General features: G+C 36.1%; 2 protein-coding genes across 3 annotated transcripts in view; one reads left to right on the plus strand and one right to left on the minus strand.

Moving 5' to 3' along the window:
* LOC120624941 (diacylglycerol kinase 1) overlaps window positions 1–19388 on the minus strand; it is a 118094-nt gene that overhangs the window by 53633 nt on the left and 45073 nt on the right. The window lies entirely within an intron of this gene.
* On the plus strand, window positions 5472–16299 carry LOC120624943 (chymotrypsin-C-like). Of its 2 annotated transcripts, none has more exons than XM_039891776.1 (8): window positions 5472–6070; window positions 7779–7952; window positions 9414–9639; window positions 10370–10479; window positions 10898–11065; window positions 13479–13638; window positions 14355–14398; window positions 15684–16299. In XM_039891776.1, exons 1-8 carry the CDS (start codon window positions 5816–5818, stop codon window positions 15861–15863), a joined length of 1317 nt encoding a protein of 438 aa, XP_039747710.1. In that variant the 5' UTR covers window positions 5472–5815; the 3' UTR covers window positions 15864–16299. The 2 variants fall into 2 exon arrangements, with proteins under 2 accessions (XP_039747710.1, XP_039747711.1); XM_039891777.1 differs by having other exon boundaries at window positions 14355–14395; window positions 15684–16297.

Raw genomic sequence — 19388 nt, forward strand, 5'->3', positions numbered from 1 at the left:
TGGATAAATATAGGATATGATAGGAATGCCAAAATCTTACGATATGGTGGATATAGCCTCGCGTGCTTTTATGTAATATATTATTTCTGTGCGTTATTAATAATTTCCACACCAGAATGTAAACTATTTCTATTCAAAACATCACTAGGATAAGCTAAGCCATGCTTAAGTAACAAATGCTATTCGCGCGTATAGTATCGCGGGTAACGTCATTATCTCGGTTATCGGTCTCGCATTTTATCCGGGATAGATACTATCCTATGTTCATCTCCAGGATGCAAGCAATATGTGTGCCAAATTTCATTAGTATCGGTTTAACGGTTGAAATGAAATAAACACTTTCATATTTATAATATTTATTCTGTGAAGTTAGCATTTTTCTGTGGTGTATATTAAAACTGTATTCATTGATGAATACTCATATAATAGGTTCAATTCCAGGATGCAAGCAACATTTTTGTGCCTCATTTTATCAAGATCGGTTTAATGGTTAAAATGAACATAGACACTTTTCCACGTATAATATTTGTTCTGTTATTTTAGCATGAATTATTATCTGTGGTGTACGTTAAAACATTTGTCCAGCGGTTTGTAAATTATTAAATTGATAGCTGTTTTAAAAGAAAACAAAACCTATTTTAGAATGTGCAAATAGTGTGTGAACTTTGTTTGCTTTTGGAATGATTTCGGTTCCGATATTGAATTATTGCCGGGTAGTCAAAATTGAATTGAAATGTTAGGTCACTAGGTCAAGCGAGTTTATGAAAGGGCAATACATGTATATTCTTTTATAGTTTTTTCCCCTTTTCATTTCATTTATTTCAGTTATAAAAATGTAAAAATAAAACCGTACAATGCGAAAAACCTACTTACAAAAAAGAGGAGGTTCTCAATTCGGCTGTATTTATTATTTGTTCAGAACTCTGTCATTTACAAACCGATTTGAACATTTTTTTTTGTTTGACCATTTGGTCCTATTTTTTGTCAGGTCAAGATCTGTTGAATAGATCCTGCACGGCTAGCATGGGCAGGAAACAATTATCTCTCCGGGGAAAGAATACAAATTTACCTTCTCCCACAGCTTTATAAACTCTCCAAGTACTGGCGCACAAGTGGAAATACTATCCAAATAATATATGTGTCTTAATAAACGGGGGTAAACTTCTCCTATTCCATGTACCAGTGATTTAGCAGGTGGACACGTTAATTATATCCCTTGTCAGGGTATATAATCGGGGGATACCATTTTTATCTCCCGCCCGTGCTAGCCCTACTGGAGAAATTTAGTGGATACTTCAAATTTTATATGTGCCTATGGAATTTGAAAATTTCCCATATTATATATTATATACGATTTGAGTATTTTTTAAAGTAACTTGAGCATTTACTATCGCAAAGCACCATTCCGTCAAGTGAAACTGATGATGAAGACCACGGATGGCTCACGGAACGACACAATAATAAGTACTACATTGGTTGCGCTTCGATTATGGCTTTAGTAGGTAAGCAATTTATGCTTGTCACAATAAAGGAGCTGATGGTGAAGTGCCGGGAGAACTTCTCAAGCATTAACGCCTCGGTTTCTCTGAGCAATATAATGTAGAAAGTTACGAGCAGTTGAAATTCGGCTATTATAATTTAGAAGAAGAAACCAAAGCACAAAAATTAGGGGTTTTTTTATAAAAGTTAACCGACTTTTTATTATACAACTAAAAAGCAAGAAAAAGATATTTTCTACAACATTTTTAGGTCGGTGCCAAGTAAAATGAGGTTGAGGTTGAAAACACATCGATTCTAAAGAAGTTACAGACCGTAATTTAGACAATTTCGTTACAGGTAAATGCAATTTATTTTGTAATGTCCGCATTACAGAATAAATGGGAGGGAGAGAGTTATGGTTAAAAATAACATATTTTTTAATTGTGATGTTTTACATAGATTATTATTAGTTCACTGGATAATAGATTATTATTAATTGGAAGAAATCGCTATGAATCGATAAGGCCGCCGAATTGTATACGTTGTTTCGTTATACTTTTCTTTTTATGTCCGTTTTGTGGTGTGCAATAAAAGCATATACATTCATTCATTCATTTCCTTCTGTTCCTAATTTAACACTACTCACATCCTACTACTACCACTAAAAAAACAATTTTTATTTTATTTTCCGTAGTCGGATAAATAGTACCAGGAGAAGATAAAACATGAAGACGTTAAGGTAAAACACGCGATGCCCTAGAGGCGCTGCATATTGGTTATGCAGCTCACAAAGGTAATTTAATATGCAATAACGTGCACTAACGTTATATGCATGCTAATATGTTCATAAAATAAACAGGTAACACAGAGCCTTGTTTCTTACACAACCTATGCATACGATTATTATGTTAAGATTTTGTTATAATGCCGTTGTCTCAACCGTTTGACGTTTACAGTATCTTGCTTTTGTACAATGTTGCCTGTTTATTCGTTTTTTAATGGACTTAAAAAAAAGAAGGAGGTTCTATTATTATATTCAGTTGTATTTTTAAGTAATACTTCTTTAGCTGCGCGGTTAGGAAAAAGTCTGCATGCTCATAAAAACTCCAAATATTAATTTTGATAATGAGATAATTATTGTTAGTGTCGTTTTCTCTACAAACGTAGAATAAGGCGTAAGAATTAAGATAAGATTTTTATCTTGTTACGCCACAGAAGTATAACTTCTAACGCGTGTACATAAGTACACACACGTTATTTTTTATGTTTGTTACCTCAGAAAACAGTCATATAAAAATCTTTTCTCGTTTTAAACGGTTTAATTCCAATGTGGTCCCATCCGACTCCGATCTATTTTTGGCTAAGTTTGTAGTCGACTCTTCTTAGACTACGGGCGTGTTTGGAACTCTCGTAGCTTTAGGTTTAAGTGGGCGAAGTTATCCCCTTACAATTATGGAAACATATGTGTATGAACGCTTCATTAGTGCATGTGATAGGCCTACATGAATAAATAAAATTTTTGAATTTGAATTTAACGTCTCTGCATCGGGAAAAACAATATTTTGTGATGATGAGCAGTTTGTTTTATTCCACAGGTCTTACCGCTGCGCCAGAGAGTTTGCCAAATTCTCGTCGTTTGGCCGTAATAACTTACTTAAATCATGCAAACTAAAAAGAGTCCACTGAAAAGGATAATAGAAATTAAAGAAAAATAAATGCCTTCGGTTATAACTTTAATAACAACTAAATGGGGGAAAAAAGTATTTTCTAAACATTTTTAAGTTAGTGCCAAGTAAAACATACAAATAATTTAATAAATACAACTAAAGTATACATTATCTAAGAAGCAACCTAGTAACTTTCCACAACGTTACACCTCTTTTAACTACTCGTATATACAAACAATAAAAAACACTCCACATTTTTTTATTCTTCCTATCAGTCTGTAAAGTGACGTAACTGGGTGCTGAGTAATAAAGTTAATTTCAGGCAATTACCTCGTGTTAATATCGGCAATACAAAGCGCGGGCAATGTTGATTCCAATTTTAATGGCGATCTATCGCATTAAAACTTATCTTCTTTGTTTACAATATAGTTTACACAGAAATGGCAAGGGTTATCGAGGTATTTTGTACTTATACAAGTGCCTTTACACGACACGACAATCGGAGGAAAGAGATTATAAAAACCGAACAAGTGCGAGTGCGAATGCGAGACTAGCACACATAGGGTTCCGTACCATCGTGCAAGATATAACATACATTCAACGCGCTCTTGGATAGTAATGCTAAGTTTTTGTGATGATTGAGTGATAAGTAGATTACCCACCTGATAGTAAGTGGAACTTGGAACTCCCTACAAAAGACCTATGTCCAGCAGTGGACGTCTATCGGTTGATGTGATGATGATGATGAGTAAGTGGAGAACCATTGCCTATAAACCGAGCTATACTTTGCTGGGCATGCGAGAAGCACAACCTACCAAGTGCCGCCCTATGTGACGGACTTTAGATCGGAATACAGAAATGCTGCTTGGCGGCATATACAATGTGTCCCAGGGTTAAGTGACCGCCGGCGTTTATGGAATATTGGGACAAAGTTACTCACAAATAACCTTAAACTAGAGGTCTAATCCATATAGCATTACTTTTACTTTTACTGTTTTTAATTGTTTTTGTAGAGATTTCTGACTTGCAACGCTATTATAATTTTTTTTACAGTTTTTTTCATTGTGTCTTTATTATGTACTAGTTGTTATATTACTTTATCAATGCAATATATTAAAACTATCTAAATAAAATGTGGTGTAAATCATGTTTAAAGAAAAATCACGATGATTTTTTTATTAATTCGCTCTTAAATACAAAAAAAATGCCCGATGAATATTACCGTTTTTTAAATTATTACAAAACTACATGATATAATAACCTACAATTTCTCACAGCAATGTTTATAGCTATCTCAAACATGTACCAACATACAAACTCTATAAATATAGCGGTAGTACTTCTCCGGACGAGCTATGAGATCCATTCAACGACGGGTAAGAAAGAAAAATTTATTTTCTACATAAAAGGGTAGAGTAGTAAGAATATTTTTGGGACTATACGTTATCCATCAATAATCGTGTACCATCTAGTGTGAGTAAATCGCCCATCCGTTATTAAATTAAAGAATTAATAAATAAAACTCAACTTAATCACATTTTTTATCTAATTTGTAAAAAATTTGATCAGATATATATCTATGAAATCGATATTTTGACAGAATAGACAGTCGGCCATATTTTGAAATTCGCCATTTTGGTATTTTTTTCGTAACATCAATAGCCTATAGCAGTCCACTGCGGAAATAAAAGCCTCTCCTATTGTGAGGGTTTGCCCATAATCACCACGCCCAGCAAACGGGATGCTGATCTCCGTTGTTTGTACTAGTAGCACAGAGAACACAGCTATCCATACTTATATTGAGGGATAAGGCAGAGGAGACAACTGTATTCTCATCTGCCGTCACCACAGGGCACGTATTCGTATACTGTTATATTATTTTTCGTAACAGGACAGGAACACGTTGACCAAACTAGCGTAATAACTTTTCCTTCTATTTGCCTTGTGCATGTGCATATCCCCTAGTGCCTACGATATAAATAAATCTGTTTATATTATTTACAAATTTCATGTCGATAGCTAGAAGTCGTTAGAAGGGTTATTATCGGCCGTAAAGACAAAGTCAGTACACATACCATAGCAATTCCATCGTAACCATTTTGGTGCGTAACCCTAAAACACCGAGTTCACTTTTTGGAAATAGGCATGTTAGTACCTTCTAATATTTTTTTGATTCTTTATTTAAACTAATTTTCCGTTTTGTAAGCTTATGAGGAAATTTCTCACGGTTTCAAAATGTCGTTGTCGCATCAGACTGTGTGTATAGGTTCGGGTTTATCTAGACATTAGCAATTATTAAAAATCGTATAATAATTTATCTGGGAACGTAGAGCGAGAACAAACTTGTGAATTACTTGAATCTATTATATTGCTATAAAATCCTTATAAGCGTAAACGAAACCAGCAAAAATTGTGAATGCAAAGTACCTTTTTAGTGAATCAGTGAAAAATAGTCTGAACAAAACTATTAACTCAATTAATGCGTGTAAATAAAGACTAAAAACGGTGAATATTTCTTATTTATCTAAAATAATACCAGAAAAAGAGTTGTGATTTGTGAATTGTGACTATACTATTTATTTTTTGGGAAAGAAGACTACAGTTTTTTCACTTCAAATATATACCTATAAACTAACATTGTAAAAACAAGAAAACACTTGTGAATAAAAATGAAGTTAATATTCCTTATTACGGTTTTCGTATTAGCGGTGGAGAGTCAAAATACTTGGATGCCAATTATAAGTCCTTTGCTAAGTACATATCCTTGTAAGGACGACAGCGATATTATGGTTTGGTTCGAACCAGGTCTCCAGCCGAAGGACAACAATCGATATTACATTTACGCGAACAAACCATTTCCTAAAGACTGCAAAATAAAAATGATATTTGATTCCCAAGTGAACGCTACTTTTGTTGTTCGAACGGTAAGTGAGATTAATTTTGTTGTTCCCAGTAGTAGAGCAATGATAGAGCTCGTCTGGAGAACTACTACCACCATGGTTATTTCTGCCGCTATTCAGCATTACTGTACTCCGGCGAAGGGCGTGGTTGCCGGTCTAATTACAGGCACATGAGGCTAACACCTACCCCTAACGTTGATGGATGATCAATGGCGTGTATAGATGGTAACCATAGGGTATGCAGATGATATAAAATAAAGAAAATCTCAAGTACTATTTATAAAAACTTATGGGTAGGCTTTTTATAACTCTTAAAAAGCCTACGCCAGTACGAGTTAGAAGTACTTTTTTTTTTACTTTTTTTACCACTTACTGCCTAACTGCTCTGCTCAATGCCTTAAAAATGTCTACTATTGTAAATTAATGTCCTTTTTCGCCAATGTTTATTATAAGATTGTTATATGTATTAAGTTACTTCTATGTAAGGACTGTTGCCAAAAAAAAAAGTAACCAGTCAATAATTCAATATATTATAGCGAATGAAATGGTCCACCAGCCAAAATACTAATGAATTAACAAAAAAATCGTCAATTTTACTGTGAATTCGATAATGAATTTAGTAGCCAATTCAATTAGATATTAATTGAATAATTTTGGTGATTAACTAATGGATAGCCTAATAATGTGAGAAAGCAAATGAATAAAAGTACCTATAGATACTCCCATACATTCTATACTTAAAAAATACTTTCTATACTTTGTTGTGTTGTGTTGCAATAAAGTTTTTCTATTCTATTCTATTAGATTATGATGAGGAAATAAATGTTTATTTATTTGTAATCGATAAACTGAGAAGCAATTTTATGCAGAAGGAACATATTAGGCTGTATTTAATTGGAGTAAGATTTTCAGCCCGAAATATTATATCCCCTGACAGGGGATATAATTAACGTGTCCACCTGCTAAAGCACGGGAACATGGAATAGGAGAAGTTTACTCCCTTTTATTATTACACTTGTATTATTTGGATATTATTTCTACTTGTGCGCCAGTGCTCTGAGAGTTGATAAAGCTTATAAGAGAAGATAATTTTTAATCCTTTCCCCTCTGGGATATAATTTTCTCCATGATGTGGTCTAAGGTCAACTAGTTCGGAGAACAGGTACACTTTTTATCTGTGCAAAATAAAACAAATTTGTATATATGTTATGTGTTATGTTTAAGTACTTTTGATTCTGTTTTGTTATTCTTTATGACAATAAAGCATTTTTTCATTTTTCATAAGATGGTAGCGGGCTAACCCGTTTGGGGTATATAGCAGTTATATTAAACAAATACCCCAATCGGTTTCTATGCCGATGTCGCATGGAACGATAAATCGCTCGGCGGCACGTCTTGGATTTTGACGGCAGGGTGAGTTACTATCCTGCCGACAAAGACGTAGCCTAGTTAGCTACGGCAAAAGTCCACCAGACAGTAACAGACCAGAGATAACTCAGAACTTACATTATATTCACAAGCTGCCCTCGTCCGCGTCGATAATCAAACTTATACCGGTGGTACAGCGAAGAGACAGACCTGACGTTTCAAAAAAAGCTTATAGTGTCAGCCTACTTGAAATAAATGAATTTTGAATTAAGAATTATAAGTTCACAGCGCTCACATCTGCACGGGAAAAACTGTATGCAAATATAGATTGTTGAAATATTAAATGCTAATTTTTTCCTCGCAGGAGAGTAATGATTATTCGAGGTTATATTTATCGGAAGGAGACACGATATCGCTCCACTTCTTCGTGCCGCATCAGGGTCTGGGGTTCATCGTTAAGGGGAATGAACCCGGGGTCACTCCTTACCTACGAAGCTTCACTGTCGACGATGAGGAGTACTGCAGAACACCAGTAGTGGTAAGACTTCCTACGCATTTATCGTATACAGCTAAAAGTACAGGGTGCCTTGTGATACTCTACCTACGTTTACTTATTCGATAGCGTGAAAGTTAACTATGATTTGTATGGAATCGGAAAGTGCTATCTAGTTTTTAACTATACTTTATAATTAATAGGCCAAGCAGATCGCAGAATAAAAATCGATTTTTATTCTGTTAAGTGCCGCACTGTGTCGTGCATAAACGGTATACACAGGGTATGCAAATTCTAATTCTAATTTAAATTCAAATTCAAATTCATTCATTGCATATTACAGGTCAGGTTGGATAGAATTATAAGTATGAAGTCCCAATGTATATTGCCTCTGTGGGCGTGCAACAATTACATTTTACAGACTAAAGTTAATTATTAAGAACTAGTTGCATTAAATTAATAAAATAGTTACATAAAATGTAATTTTTAAACTAAATATAAAAATTCATTAATATTATAAAATTTATTGTTAACAAAAAATTTAAAACACTCTTTTTTTAAATTAATTAAATTATTTTCCCTTACGATCTTTGGTAACTTATTTTATGTTTGTATAGCAATCACACAGACACTTTTGTTAAGGAACGCGGTTTTGTGAGGGGGAAACCTAAATGCAGATGGTAAAAAATTAAGAAAATCTCCAGTACGAGTTATAAATACTTAAGGGTAGGCTTTTTATAACTCTTACAATGTCTTAAGTTTTGACGTGACAACGTCTTATAATTCGATGGAGCCGGCTGCATGCACGAAAAAACATGACGTATGCGGCGTTACCTCGATCTGAGGCGTTCCATTTAAGGCTTGAAGTGCAAGCGAGAGCGCGGAACGAGCGACAAAGAGGCACAGTCGGCCTCCGCGTTCGACATCTGTCTCTCTCCTTCTTGAGTGAGCGATGCGTCCGCGTGGACAGCTTCTATACAATAATACATTTACATGTTTTCGGCAAGGATGAAGTGCAGTGAAAAGTGAATGTGGTGTCAATTGTTTATAGCAACGATAATATCGCAGAAATAAACATGGCGGTAGTACGAGCTGTGCCACGAAAATCTCTACTACGACTAAAAAGTTATATTACTGGGAAACAGTGTTGTTACTAATTAGCGTCCTTTCGATTCCATATAAATCTTTAACTCTCACCCGATCGAATAAGTAAACTTAGAAAAAAGAAATTTACATTTGGTACTCGGGTACCAGAAAAGCAAACCCTCTACAAATCTGTGGCTTTATTGCTACATAACGATACCTTCAAGGCAAACTATGGCGTGAGGTAAGTGTTGCAAATATACACATCATAGTTTACAACATGTATTTGAGTTAAAAATTAAATTAATTAATCGGACGAGTCGATTCAAGTCAATGGTATATTCCATAGTCAATTCAATAGTCTCTGTGTGCCCACTAATAAAATAAAAATTATGATGATGATGATGATGATGATTTTTATAGGGATTCCTACAACCATACGCATCATCAATCATAGATGAGGAATCAAAGCCCTGGATGTCCTGCGGAAGACGTGTGGTGGACCACTCAGAGCTGATAGTCAACGGCGATGAGACCAAGCCTGGGGACTGGCCGTGGCATGCGGCGCTGTACAAGTTAGACAAAGACACGCTGGACAACAAGTATATTTGCGGCGGCACCCTCATATCTAAAAACCTTGTGCTGACAGGTAACATTATCAAACGCGTAATGAGAATTTATGGAGTTTTATGTCTTTGTATACTCATAGAAAATAACTGAGCGCAGGCAAATACTCATTGATATTGAAATTGATTTTGCATTGTGATTATACTTAGATTTTTTTGACGTAACAACGTCTTATAACTCGATGGAGCCGGCTGCACGCACGAAAAAACATGACGCATGCGGCGTTACCTCGCTCTGAGGCGTTCCATTCAAGGCTTGAAGTGCAAGCAAGAGCGCGGAACGAGCGACAAAGAGGCACAGTCGGCCTCCGCGTTCGACATCTGTCTCTCTTCTACTTGAGTGAGCGATGCGTCCGCGTGGACAGCTTCTATACAATAATACATTTACATGTTTTCGGCAAGGATGAAGTCCAGTGAAAAGTGAATGTGGTGTCAATTGTTTATAGCAACGATAATATCTATCAAACAAATAAAATTAAAATTTTCTTTTGAAAAATGCAACCATTCCATCAGTATTTTCTTACAACGTTGTCACGTTCAATTATCGTCAGTAAGCCGACTTTACAGACAACCAATTTTTTTATACTTATTATTTTTTTTTTTAAACTAATTTTTTCATACTGTTATACTGTTTTGAATTCTCTATTCCTTTTCAACTGTCTTTCTATGTGTAAACAGTGAACGATCAAATTCTATTCTATTCTATTCATTAGTCAGCACAAATATGAAAATAAAAAGAAAACCTTTTTACAGCTGCTCACTGTGCTACGTACAGAGGTTCGAAACTGGAGAAGCAATCACTTGGCGTTGTACTTGGGAAACACAAGCTTAAGGGAGACGACAGGGAATCTGTTGAAAAGGAGGTAAGAGTACCTACTACAGATATTTAGGATCACGGCAAATTTCCATTTCTTAACTTGTTTGTTTTGAGTGTCGATAGCCTTCTGCAGCGGTTATAGCTTACTGGCTTCAGCTACCCTTTCGAAAATACCGAGTCCAATCCCTGGCATGCTACTTTAACTTTACGGAGCTATTGCGTTTTTAATTTTAGCAATTTAAATATCACTTGCTTTAACGGTGGCGGAAAACATAGTGAGCAAACCTGCATACCTGAGAGTTCTCCATATTGTTCTCAAAGGCATGTGAAGTCTAACAATCCGTTCCCAACTAGCGTGGTCTATTCCACCTCGCTGGCTTCTCATTCTAAGACCTGTGCCTTGCAGAGTACTGGTAAAGGGTTGATAATGATGAATATTGTAGAACTGTTTTGTTAACTTTCAGGTGCTCGAAAAAATTATACACAAAGAATACTCCTATCAACCCCTGCGACACGACATAGCTCTCCTCAAACTCAGCACTGAAGTGGTTTTCAATGATTTCATCCGGCCAGCCTGCTTATTCCGGGGCGACGACAGGCAAAAGTTGCAATCTGACGAAATATATGGAACTGTAAGTAGAGTGTGTCTTGGGGTTACAACCTCTCGACTTCCCGAGGATGTAAGTATGAGGTGACCAAGGGAATATAAAGAAGAACGGGCAGCTCTCGGCAATTTCTAGAAAGGTGTTCTTTGCATGACCTACTAAGTGTTGCTGTTTTAGATGATGGTTTCCCACGAAGCATCAGCCTTGGTCCCTTATAACTATAAAATAATAACATATAGATTAAAAAACTTAAAATACCCAGTTTTTCAATAAAGTGTTAATTATTCCACTTTTTAAGCGCCCTCTCATTCGATAAGCAGTTGTGAAAGAAAAAGTAATTCGCCATTTTGTATAGGCGGCCATATTGGATTTGAAATTTGTTATAGTGTATGGTATTCTAGTTCCGATTTTCATCAAACACAACTAAGAAAACTCCCAAATACTTCACCTTTTTGAAATACGATGTCACAGACAGACACACACAAATACAACACGTCAAAACGACAAATATCCCGTCATTTTTGCGTCGAGGGTTAATAAAGTCAAACCCTAGTAAACCGCGTGACGTTCGCCTTTGTGAGTCCGCTCGATCTTCTCCCGCGAGCCGTTCCCTCTTTGCCGATAGCTTTGCCCTTGGTTTTGTCAGGTGAAAGCTACCACACATTTGATTCAATTCGGTGGAATAAAAACAGAAATCCTTAGTTATATATATCGCCCCGTCGTTGTGGCGCGTACAAGAGTTCTTACAAACCGATTTTAAAGTCAAAGTGCCGTCGTCGGTGCCATTTATTTTCAATAACTTGTCTTACGCATTGAACATTGGAGCAGCGTTGTGGGTCTAAGCTCTAAAACCCCTCTCCTCTCCTATTAGGGGAGGCATGCGCCCAATTATAGGCTGAGGGGGAATACCATCCTTATAATTTATCGACCTCCGACGCAGTGTTAAGCCCTTTTTTTTTGAGGCGAGGTCCCGCCAAATGTGCCTTTTATACCTTTCTGACCCCGACCTTATCTATCTAAGCCCCTCCCACCTCATTAGTGCCTCTGAATATGTTCAATAGAGGTGAATTTGATAAGTTTATTTGTTCGTTTAGCAATTCGAACCTCCCATTCCTATGTTTAATAATTTCTAACTGTTCCCTCAAATCAAATCAAGTTATCTAGATCCTATTGTTATGCCATTTAAGGAAATCTAGTCTTGTGAAGTCGTTGCTTCTGACGCTCTAAAAGTCTTGAGTTATTATGGGACAACATTGATGGGGTTTTAGCCTCTGGATGATCTTGTGCCAGTATTATTTGACAGGGTTATGAAAACTTACGTAGAGATCTTTAATAGGATCCAGTTGCTTTAGTTTACCATGTTTATTTCTGCCGCTCAGCTGCACGGTTGCAAAACTGCTTAGCGGTTTTGGTCGGAAGGGCGTGGGTGCCGGTGTAATCACAGGCACATGAGTTCTGACACCTTCGCCTCAGGTTGATGGGCAAGGGGCGGTGCGTTGCAGGACGTAATCCTTGCATGCCCTGTGATGTTTTGCTCTGTTTCTAGGCGATGGTTTTCCACTTAACATCAGGTGGACCATCTGCTTGGTCCGTAAATTATTACTATAAAAAAAATGGTAGAGAGAATAGAGAATTACACATTTGTTTCGTTTGCCGTGGAGACTCTGGCCATGGAGGCCATGGAGTCAATAGCACTGCGGGTGATTGCCAGATCAGCACGGCTAGCATGGGCAGAAGACAATTATGTCCCCGGGGAAAGGATATAAATGTATCTTCTTCCACAGCTTTATCAACTCTCAGAGCACTGGCTCACGAGTGGAAATATGTGTATTAATAAACGGGGGTAGACTTCTCATATTCCATGTACCAGTGATTACGCAGGTCGGCACGTTAATTATATCCCTGGTCAGGAGATATAATCGAGGGATATAATTTTTGTCTCCCGCCCGTGCTAGGCCTGCTGGTGTCAGAACGGCTGTCTCATTTATTGCGCTAAGAATCAGCCTGGCTGTTCAGCGCTGAAATCCAGTCAGTATTCTTGGCATCACACTGACATGAGCTTAACAGTAACTAGTTAGTTTTAAGTTTTATTGTTAAATTTTCAATAAAAATAAAAACGTAACGAATATTTTAGTTTTCAAGACTAAACTAATAGTTAAATTGACAAACTAGTCTTATTGACTCGACATCAATTTGCACGTGTTTTTTTGCGTGTCAATGTCTTCCTCATAAAACAAATCCATACGCTGACAACGCATATATGCGCATATAGACATCTGAGATAACACGTATTGTGTAGTTAATATTTCTTTAGCAATAATTTAATCGATATTAACTATATAGATATAATTGATAAAAATATAAAGTGTGAAGTGAGTTAAACTAAACTTTAATTAAGAATTATGAATTTTATAAAATAAAAAAATAACTTTTTTTGCAGATAATCGGCTGGGGGTTCGAGCGAAATTACAGTTTGTCTCGAACACTTAAACAAGCGAGTATGCCGATAGTCTCCGAGGCAACATGCTTGAAAAAAAATCCGTTCTTTTACAGCCACTCCTTGAATGAACATTACACATTTTGCGCTGGTAGCGACAATGGTAAGTAATTAATAAATATAAATAATATCATAAAGAGGATTTTTTATTGTTTGTTTGTACTCAATAGGCTTCGAAACTACAGGACCGATTTTAACCGTTTTTTTACCATAGCATATAGTATATTTAAAATAAATGAAGAGTTTGATTTTGATTTGAAAAAAATTGCAATAATGCTTTAAAAGTAAATAGAGAAACGCGGACGATATCGAGGGCAAAAGCTAGTTATTCATATAACAAGATGTTCTACAAAAATGATACAAGGACATCACCTACATACGTTATAGTACATTATGATACAAGTAAACTCGAATTCGATCCCACAAAACAATTTTGGATTTAAGCGATGCGATGATAGCTTAGTGGTTCAGGCTTCGGCTCCCTTTAGGATGGTCCGAGTTTGATCCCTGGCACGCACCTCTAACTTTTCGGAGTTTTTTTCGGTTATTAGCAATAAAGTACTTTATTATACTTTACTATATTATACTCGCTTTAACAGTGAAGAAAAGATCGTGCGGAAACCTGCATGCCTATAATGTTCTGAGCGTGTGACGGTTACCAATGCGTACTTGCCAGAGTGCTGGACGGAGTACGGTCTATGCCCTTCTCAATCTGAGAGAAGACCCGTGCCCTGTAGTGGGCCCGTAAGGGGTCGACGATGACGATGATGATGAGGAGTCAGCAAGGCAGTTCTTTTTATAAGTAAATTTTATTCACAGGAACATCTGCGTGCAACGGTGATAGTGGTGGAGCATTTCAGGTTGTTATTTTTTTTTTAATTTGCAATTTGCTTGGTGACGTAGTCTAAGCAAGTTATGAGCTTAATAAAACTAACTACAAATCTGTTGAACTTTAAACCCTCGCAAATAATGTATCGAATTTATTGTCAGCCTGTTAACTAGTACCTAGACCTACCGAGTCGCGTCGCCCTTCAGTATTACTTTGTTTGGTGTGCTTCTGACTTGTAGCGTGATTGTAAACATTTGTAATAAAGTGAAAAATCATAAATTAAAATTGCCTCTCGGACACTTAAGGTTGCTCTGGTGTGGTTTGCTGAGAGGCTTCGGCCGTGGCTAGTTACCAAGGTTATTAGCATTTCGTAGGATTCCGAGCAGAAACAAATTAAAGGTATATAACTGTCATGTCACTACCACGCTAGCCCGATACCGCAAACATTCAGGGCAGTTTTTGGAGACTGCCTATAAAAGTCACAACTAAATCTATGTATATAAAAGCATAGTATAATATATAAGCATAGTATATAGACGGCCGATTGGCGCAGTTTGCAGCGACCCTGCTTTCTGAGTCCAAGGCCGTGGGTTCGATTCCCACAACTGGAAAATGTTTGTGTGATGAGCATGAATGTTTTTCAGTGTCTGGGTGTTTATATATATTCTAAAGTATTTATGTATATTATTCATAAAAATATTCATCAGTCATCTTAGTACCCATAACACAAGCTATGCTTACTTTGGGGCTAGGTGGCGATATGTGTATTGTCGTAGTATATTTATTTATTTATTTATTTATTATTTATTTATTTATATATAGCTCATGGAAAACGTTCGGTAACCGTGACGCGAGTTTCATGAATTTTAACCGCCGGCGCAAATACGATGGGGCTTTATAAGTTTTACGTGTGTGTGTGTGTCTTTCTGTGGAATCGAAGCGCTCGAACGGACGAAACGGTTTTAATTTCGTTTGTTAGGTGAATTAGTCGGGAGTTTTCTTAGTTATGTTTGTGTAAAATCGTTCCAAGATGGCAGCCGTTACAAAATGGCGATTTACAATTTTTTCACAACTTCCTCAATATGGATAGCAAACGAAAGTGCTAGACTAGTAGAATAATGAATGCGATATTGAACGTAGGGGTTTTTTTTAATTATATATTTTTATTTATTCAAAAAGTGTTCAGTTTTGCTTCAGAGTGCGAAAGATTTTATGAATTTATAAAGTGCTCAACTCGCCTAAAGAAGTTTTGCTTCGAGAAGTGGTACAGTCTTTCAATCAATCGTACAACGAACTAATCCACCTGTATCTGCCCCCAGGTCTTCGTACCAGACGAGATTCAGATAGGCGACCAGACCACTTCAGGCTGCTGGCATGTCAAGGGCATCATATCAAACACTGTGTCCCGTTTCGACGCGCCTATATGCGACCCAACGTATTACGTTGTGTTCACCAACGTGGAAAGTTACATAGACTGGATTGAACAGTATTTGATATAAGACACCTTATCTATACTCATACGTGAACCAAAACATTTGTACCTACACCTTTTTATGAGTATGAATTTACTCACACTTATAGTTTATGTGGAGAAGGAGTGCAGAATGCAGATATTTTGCGCGTAAGGGAAAAATTATGAGAGTAAATTTTTATGATGCGTGCGCACACAGTCACAAAAAATCGACGCTTTGAAGTTAGCTCGTCAACATTGTAGTTTGTCAAAAAAAGGTTTGACAGTGTACACTATCAATTGTTAAATTCTGCCGGCTCAATCCGGTCATTCAAAACATTCAATGTATTACTTCTATTGTAATGTCGTTTTTCTACAAACGTAGAATGAGGCGAAAGATAAAATGTTTGAAAAGATTTTTATCTTGTTACGCCAAGAAGTATAACTTGAAATGTATATAAGTACACACCTTTGTTGACAGGACTTACAGCAAGAGAACCGGATAGTGCCAAGAGTGTTGATATATATAAATACTATAATATATAGATAAAAATACATAGATAATTTAAATGGTTTCCAGGACGTTTTAGATTTTATTTAGCTTTAAATAGTTTATTTTAGTTTATATTTATAAAACAATTATTTTAAAGAATAAATTTATAACTAAACTGAACACCGATGCGAAACGGTAGAAATTCATTATACCAAAAACATTCGATATGTGTAATAAACTCAAAATATAAAGCATTTAAATATAATATATACATAATATATAACATACATAATATATATAAATAGGCAGGGCATAATTGCCCTAAAGGTGAAAGAATTACTTAAGAAGTTCGTTTTACAAAACGGGAGTACCAGACGGTTACCAAGGCGAGATCGAAGGTTGGAATGAGAAGTATAATCAGAAATTAGGTTAGGTTAGTAATTGTGGCATTTTTAATGCGATACAATACAATGTATTTTAGTTACTAATTGAATACGTAGATTAAACTATTTATATTAACCACACAGTTTACTCGTTTGTATCTATCTAAGAGGAAAACGTGTATTATTGTGACACAAATAGATGTACTGCTTAATTAAATTAAAACAGTCATCTTTTTCCAACCGACTTAATTAAATGAGGAGTTTCTCAATTAGCATGTATGTTTTTGATGTGAAACACCTATAGGCGGAGGGTAAACCTGATTTTTGGCGTGGCGACAAAGGCCGTGGCGACGCATCGCCACGCTATATGATTGATTTTTTGTATATCGTATGTGACAATAAAAATAAATATTAATTTTGTAATAAAACAGTTGATTTTTTTTTATTTGTGGAACAAGTTTGTAATGCTTTATCTTTTCATTATACAATATCTGCAATAACTTACATAAAACAATTTCTATGTTTCACATCTGCCAGGCGTCCCGTGACGGCTCACACGTTTTTTTATTTGTATATTTGTTACTCGATTACTACGCCAATTATAAACCGATTTTATGATTCTTTTTTTGTTTGGTACGTTATACTTCAAAGGTGGCCCAATTTTAATTTGGTGAAGATTTAATGAAGGCATTCTGGAGAAATCGAGAGAAGATCTTCAAATATTATCGGCACACATATAGCAATACAAAAATACTCAACGGTTCTCTCAATTTCTCCGGAATCCCTTCATTAAATGTTCTTTCGAAGAGTACCATTATGGTCAATTGGAACTGGAGATGAAGACCATCAATGCCCACTGAAACAATACAATAATTAGTACTACACGGGTTGCGTTTCGATTATGGTATATGGATGCTAAGCAATTTATGCTCGTCACAATAAAAATGCTGATGGTGAAGTGCTGGGAAAACTCCTCAATCATTAACACCCCGGCCTCGGAAAAAGCAATGTATTGTAAAGGGTTATGAGCAGTTGAAATAAAGTACCCACTAAAAAGCGTGAAAGAAATTTATTGGACAGAATAAAAAGCAAGAAATAAATCTTTCTACTACATTTTTAAGTCGGTGCCCGGTAAAATATAGAAAATTACTAGGAACTTTCCTTGTTAGGTACTATAAACTTAGATGGGTTAATTTTTATATGTTGTATTTGTATTGGTTTATATAATATTTATTTGACTTTAGTTTCTATTTATTTAAGTAATGTATATATATGTGCACCACCAACCCATTTTCTGTATTTGTTTTCTTCGCCATTGGTTGCCTGGAAGAAATCGCTATGAAGCAATAAGGCCGCCAAATTGTATACGTTGTTGTTTTATACTTTTTTTTTATGTACTTTTTGGTGTGTGCAATAAAAGTATATTTATTCATTAATTCATGGCTTGACAATACATGGCGTATTATTGTACCATTTTGTAAGTATGGATGAGCGTGTCCATACAATTGAAGTCGTTTGTTTAAACAAAAAAACAAACTGTTCAGCTTTATTATTATAGTGGATAAACATAAGGTGAAAGATTATAGATATCGGAAAAATGGGTCACATCGTTAGGGGCAGTAAGCTTACCGTAGTAATATATTAAATCATGACTTAATGGTATTTACGTTTGCATCTTATAGTAATCCACAAAGAAAACTACAAAGAATACATTTCGGTTCGCCATAAAGGCTGAGGGATGATCGCTTGACTTAGCTGACTAAGCATAAAAACATATAAGTAGGATCTTACTAAAAGACCGTTGATGTTTTTTGCATTAAGAATGTACGATTTTTAACCGCACGCCGGCGGCTTTGGAATACGCACTCCAAAGCCGCCGGCCCATAAACACAGTCCGATGGCTTAGTTGTCGGCGGCTTCACATCGTATTACAAGTTGGAAACTTTGTTGGCGACACAAAGTCGCGGGCTTGTTCCGAATCATCACCAGAAGACTCCGGGAAAAATACCTTCATTGAAAACATAAAATGACTTCGTTGGTGCTAAAATGTAAAAAGAGCACCATGCGGACCCGATTGTTTCTGGTAATTTATGGCCTACGCAAAGGCACACGCACGCACACGCAATATTATTGACAATTAATAAATTATAATAATAATAAATATAGTACGACAATACACACATCGCCACCTAGCCCCAAAGTAAGCGTAGCTTGTGTTATGGGTACTAATATGACTGATGAATATTTTTGATGAATTATATATACATAAATACCTAGAAAATACATATAAACACCCAGACACTGAAAAACACTTATGCTCACAAACATTTTCCAGTTGTGGGTACAGAACTCACGGCCTTGGACTTAGAAAGCAGGGTCGCTGCCCACTGCACCAGTCAGCCGTCAAATTAATTTAACTAGTTTAATATTGTCAAAAAGTGATAGTGGTTTTGCTCGTAACTTATGTGCATAGTTAAATTTCACTTGCTTTTCGGTAAAGAAAAACATCGTGAGGAAACCTGCATACCTGCGTGTTCCCAATTATGTTCATGAAGGCGTGTAAAGTCTACGAATCCGCCTTGGGCCAGCAAAGTAAAGTACGGTTTTAAACTTTTAACCCTTCTTATTCTGAGAGAAGGGCCTATATTATGATGCTAAATGAATGTATGAATACACTTTAATTCCGCTAGAATGACGA

This window comes from Pararge aegeria, chromosome 7 (genome assembly GCF_905163445.1).
Source record: "Pararge aegeria chromosome 7, ilParAegt1.1, whole genome shotgun sequence".
Taxonomy (NCBI): domain Eukaryota; kingdom Metazoa; phylum Arthropoda; class Insecta; order Lepidoptera; family Nymphalidae; genus Pararge; species Pararge aegeria.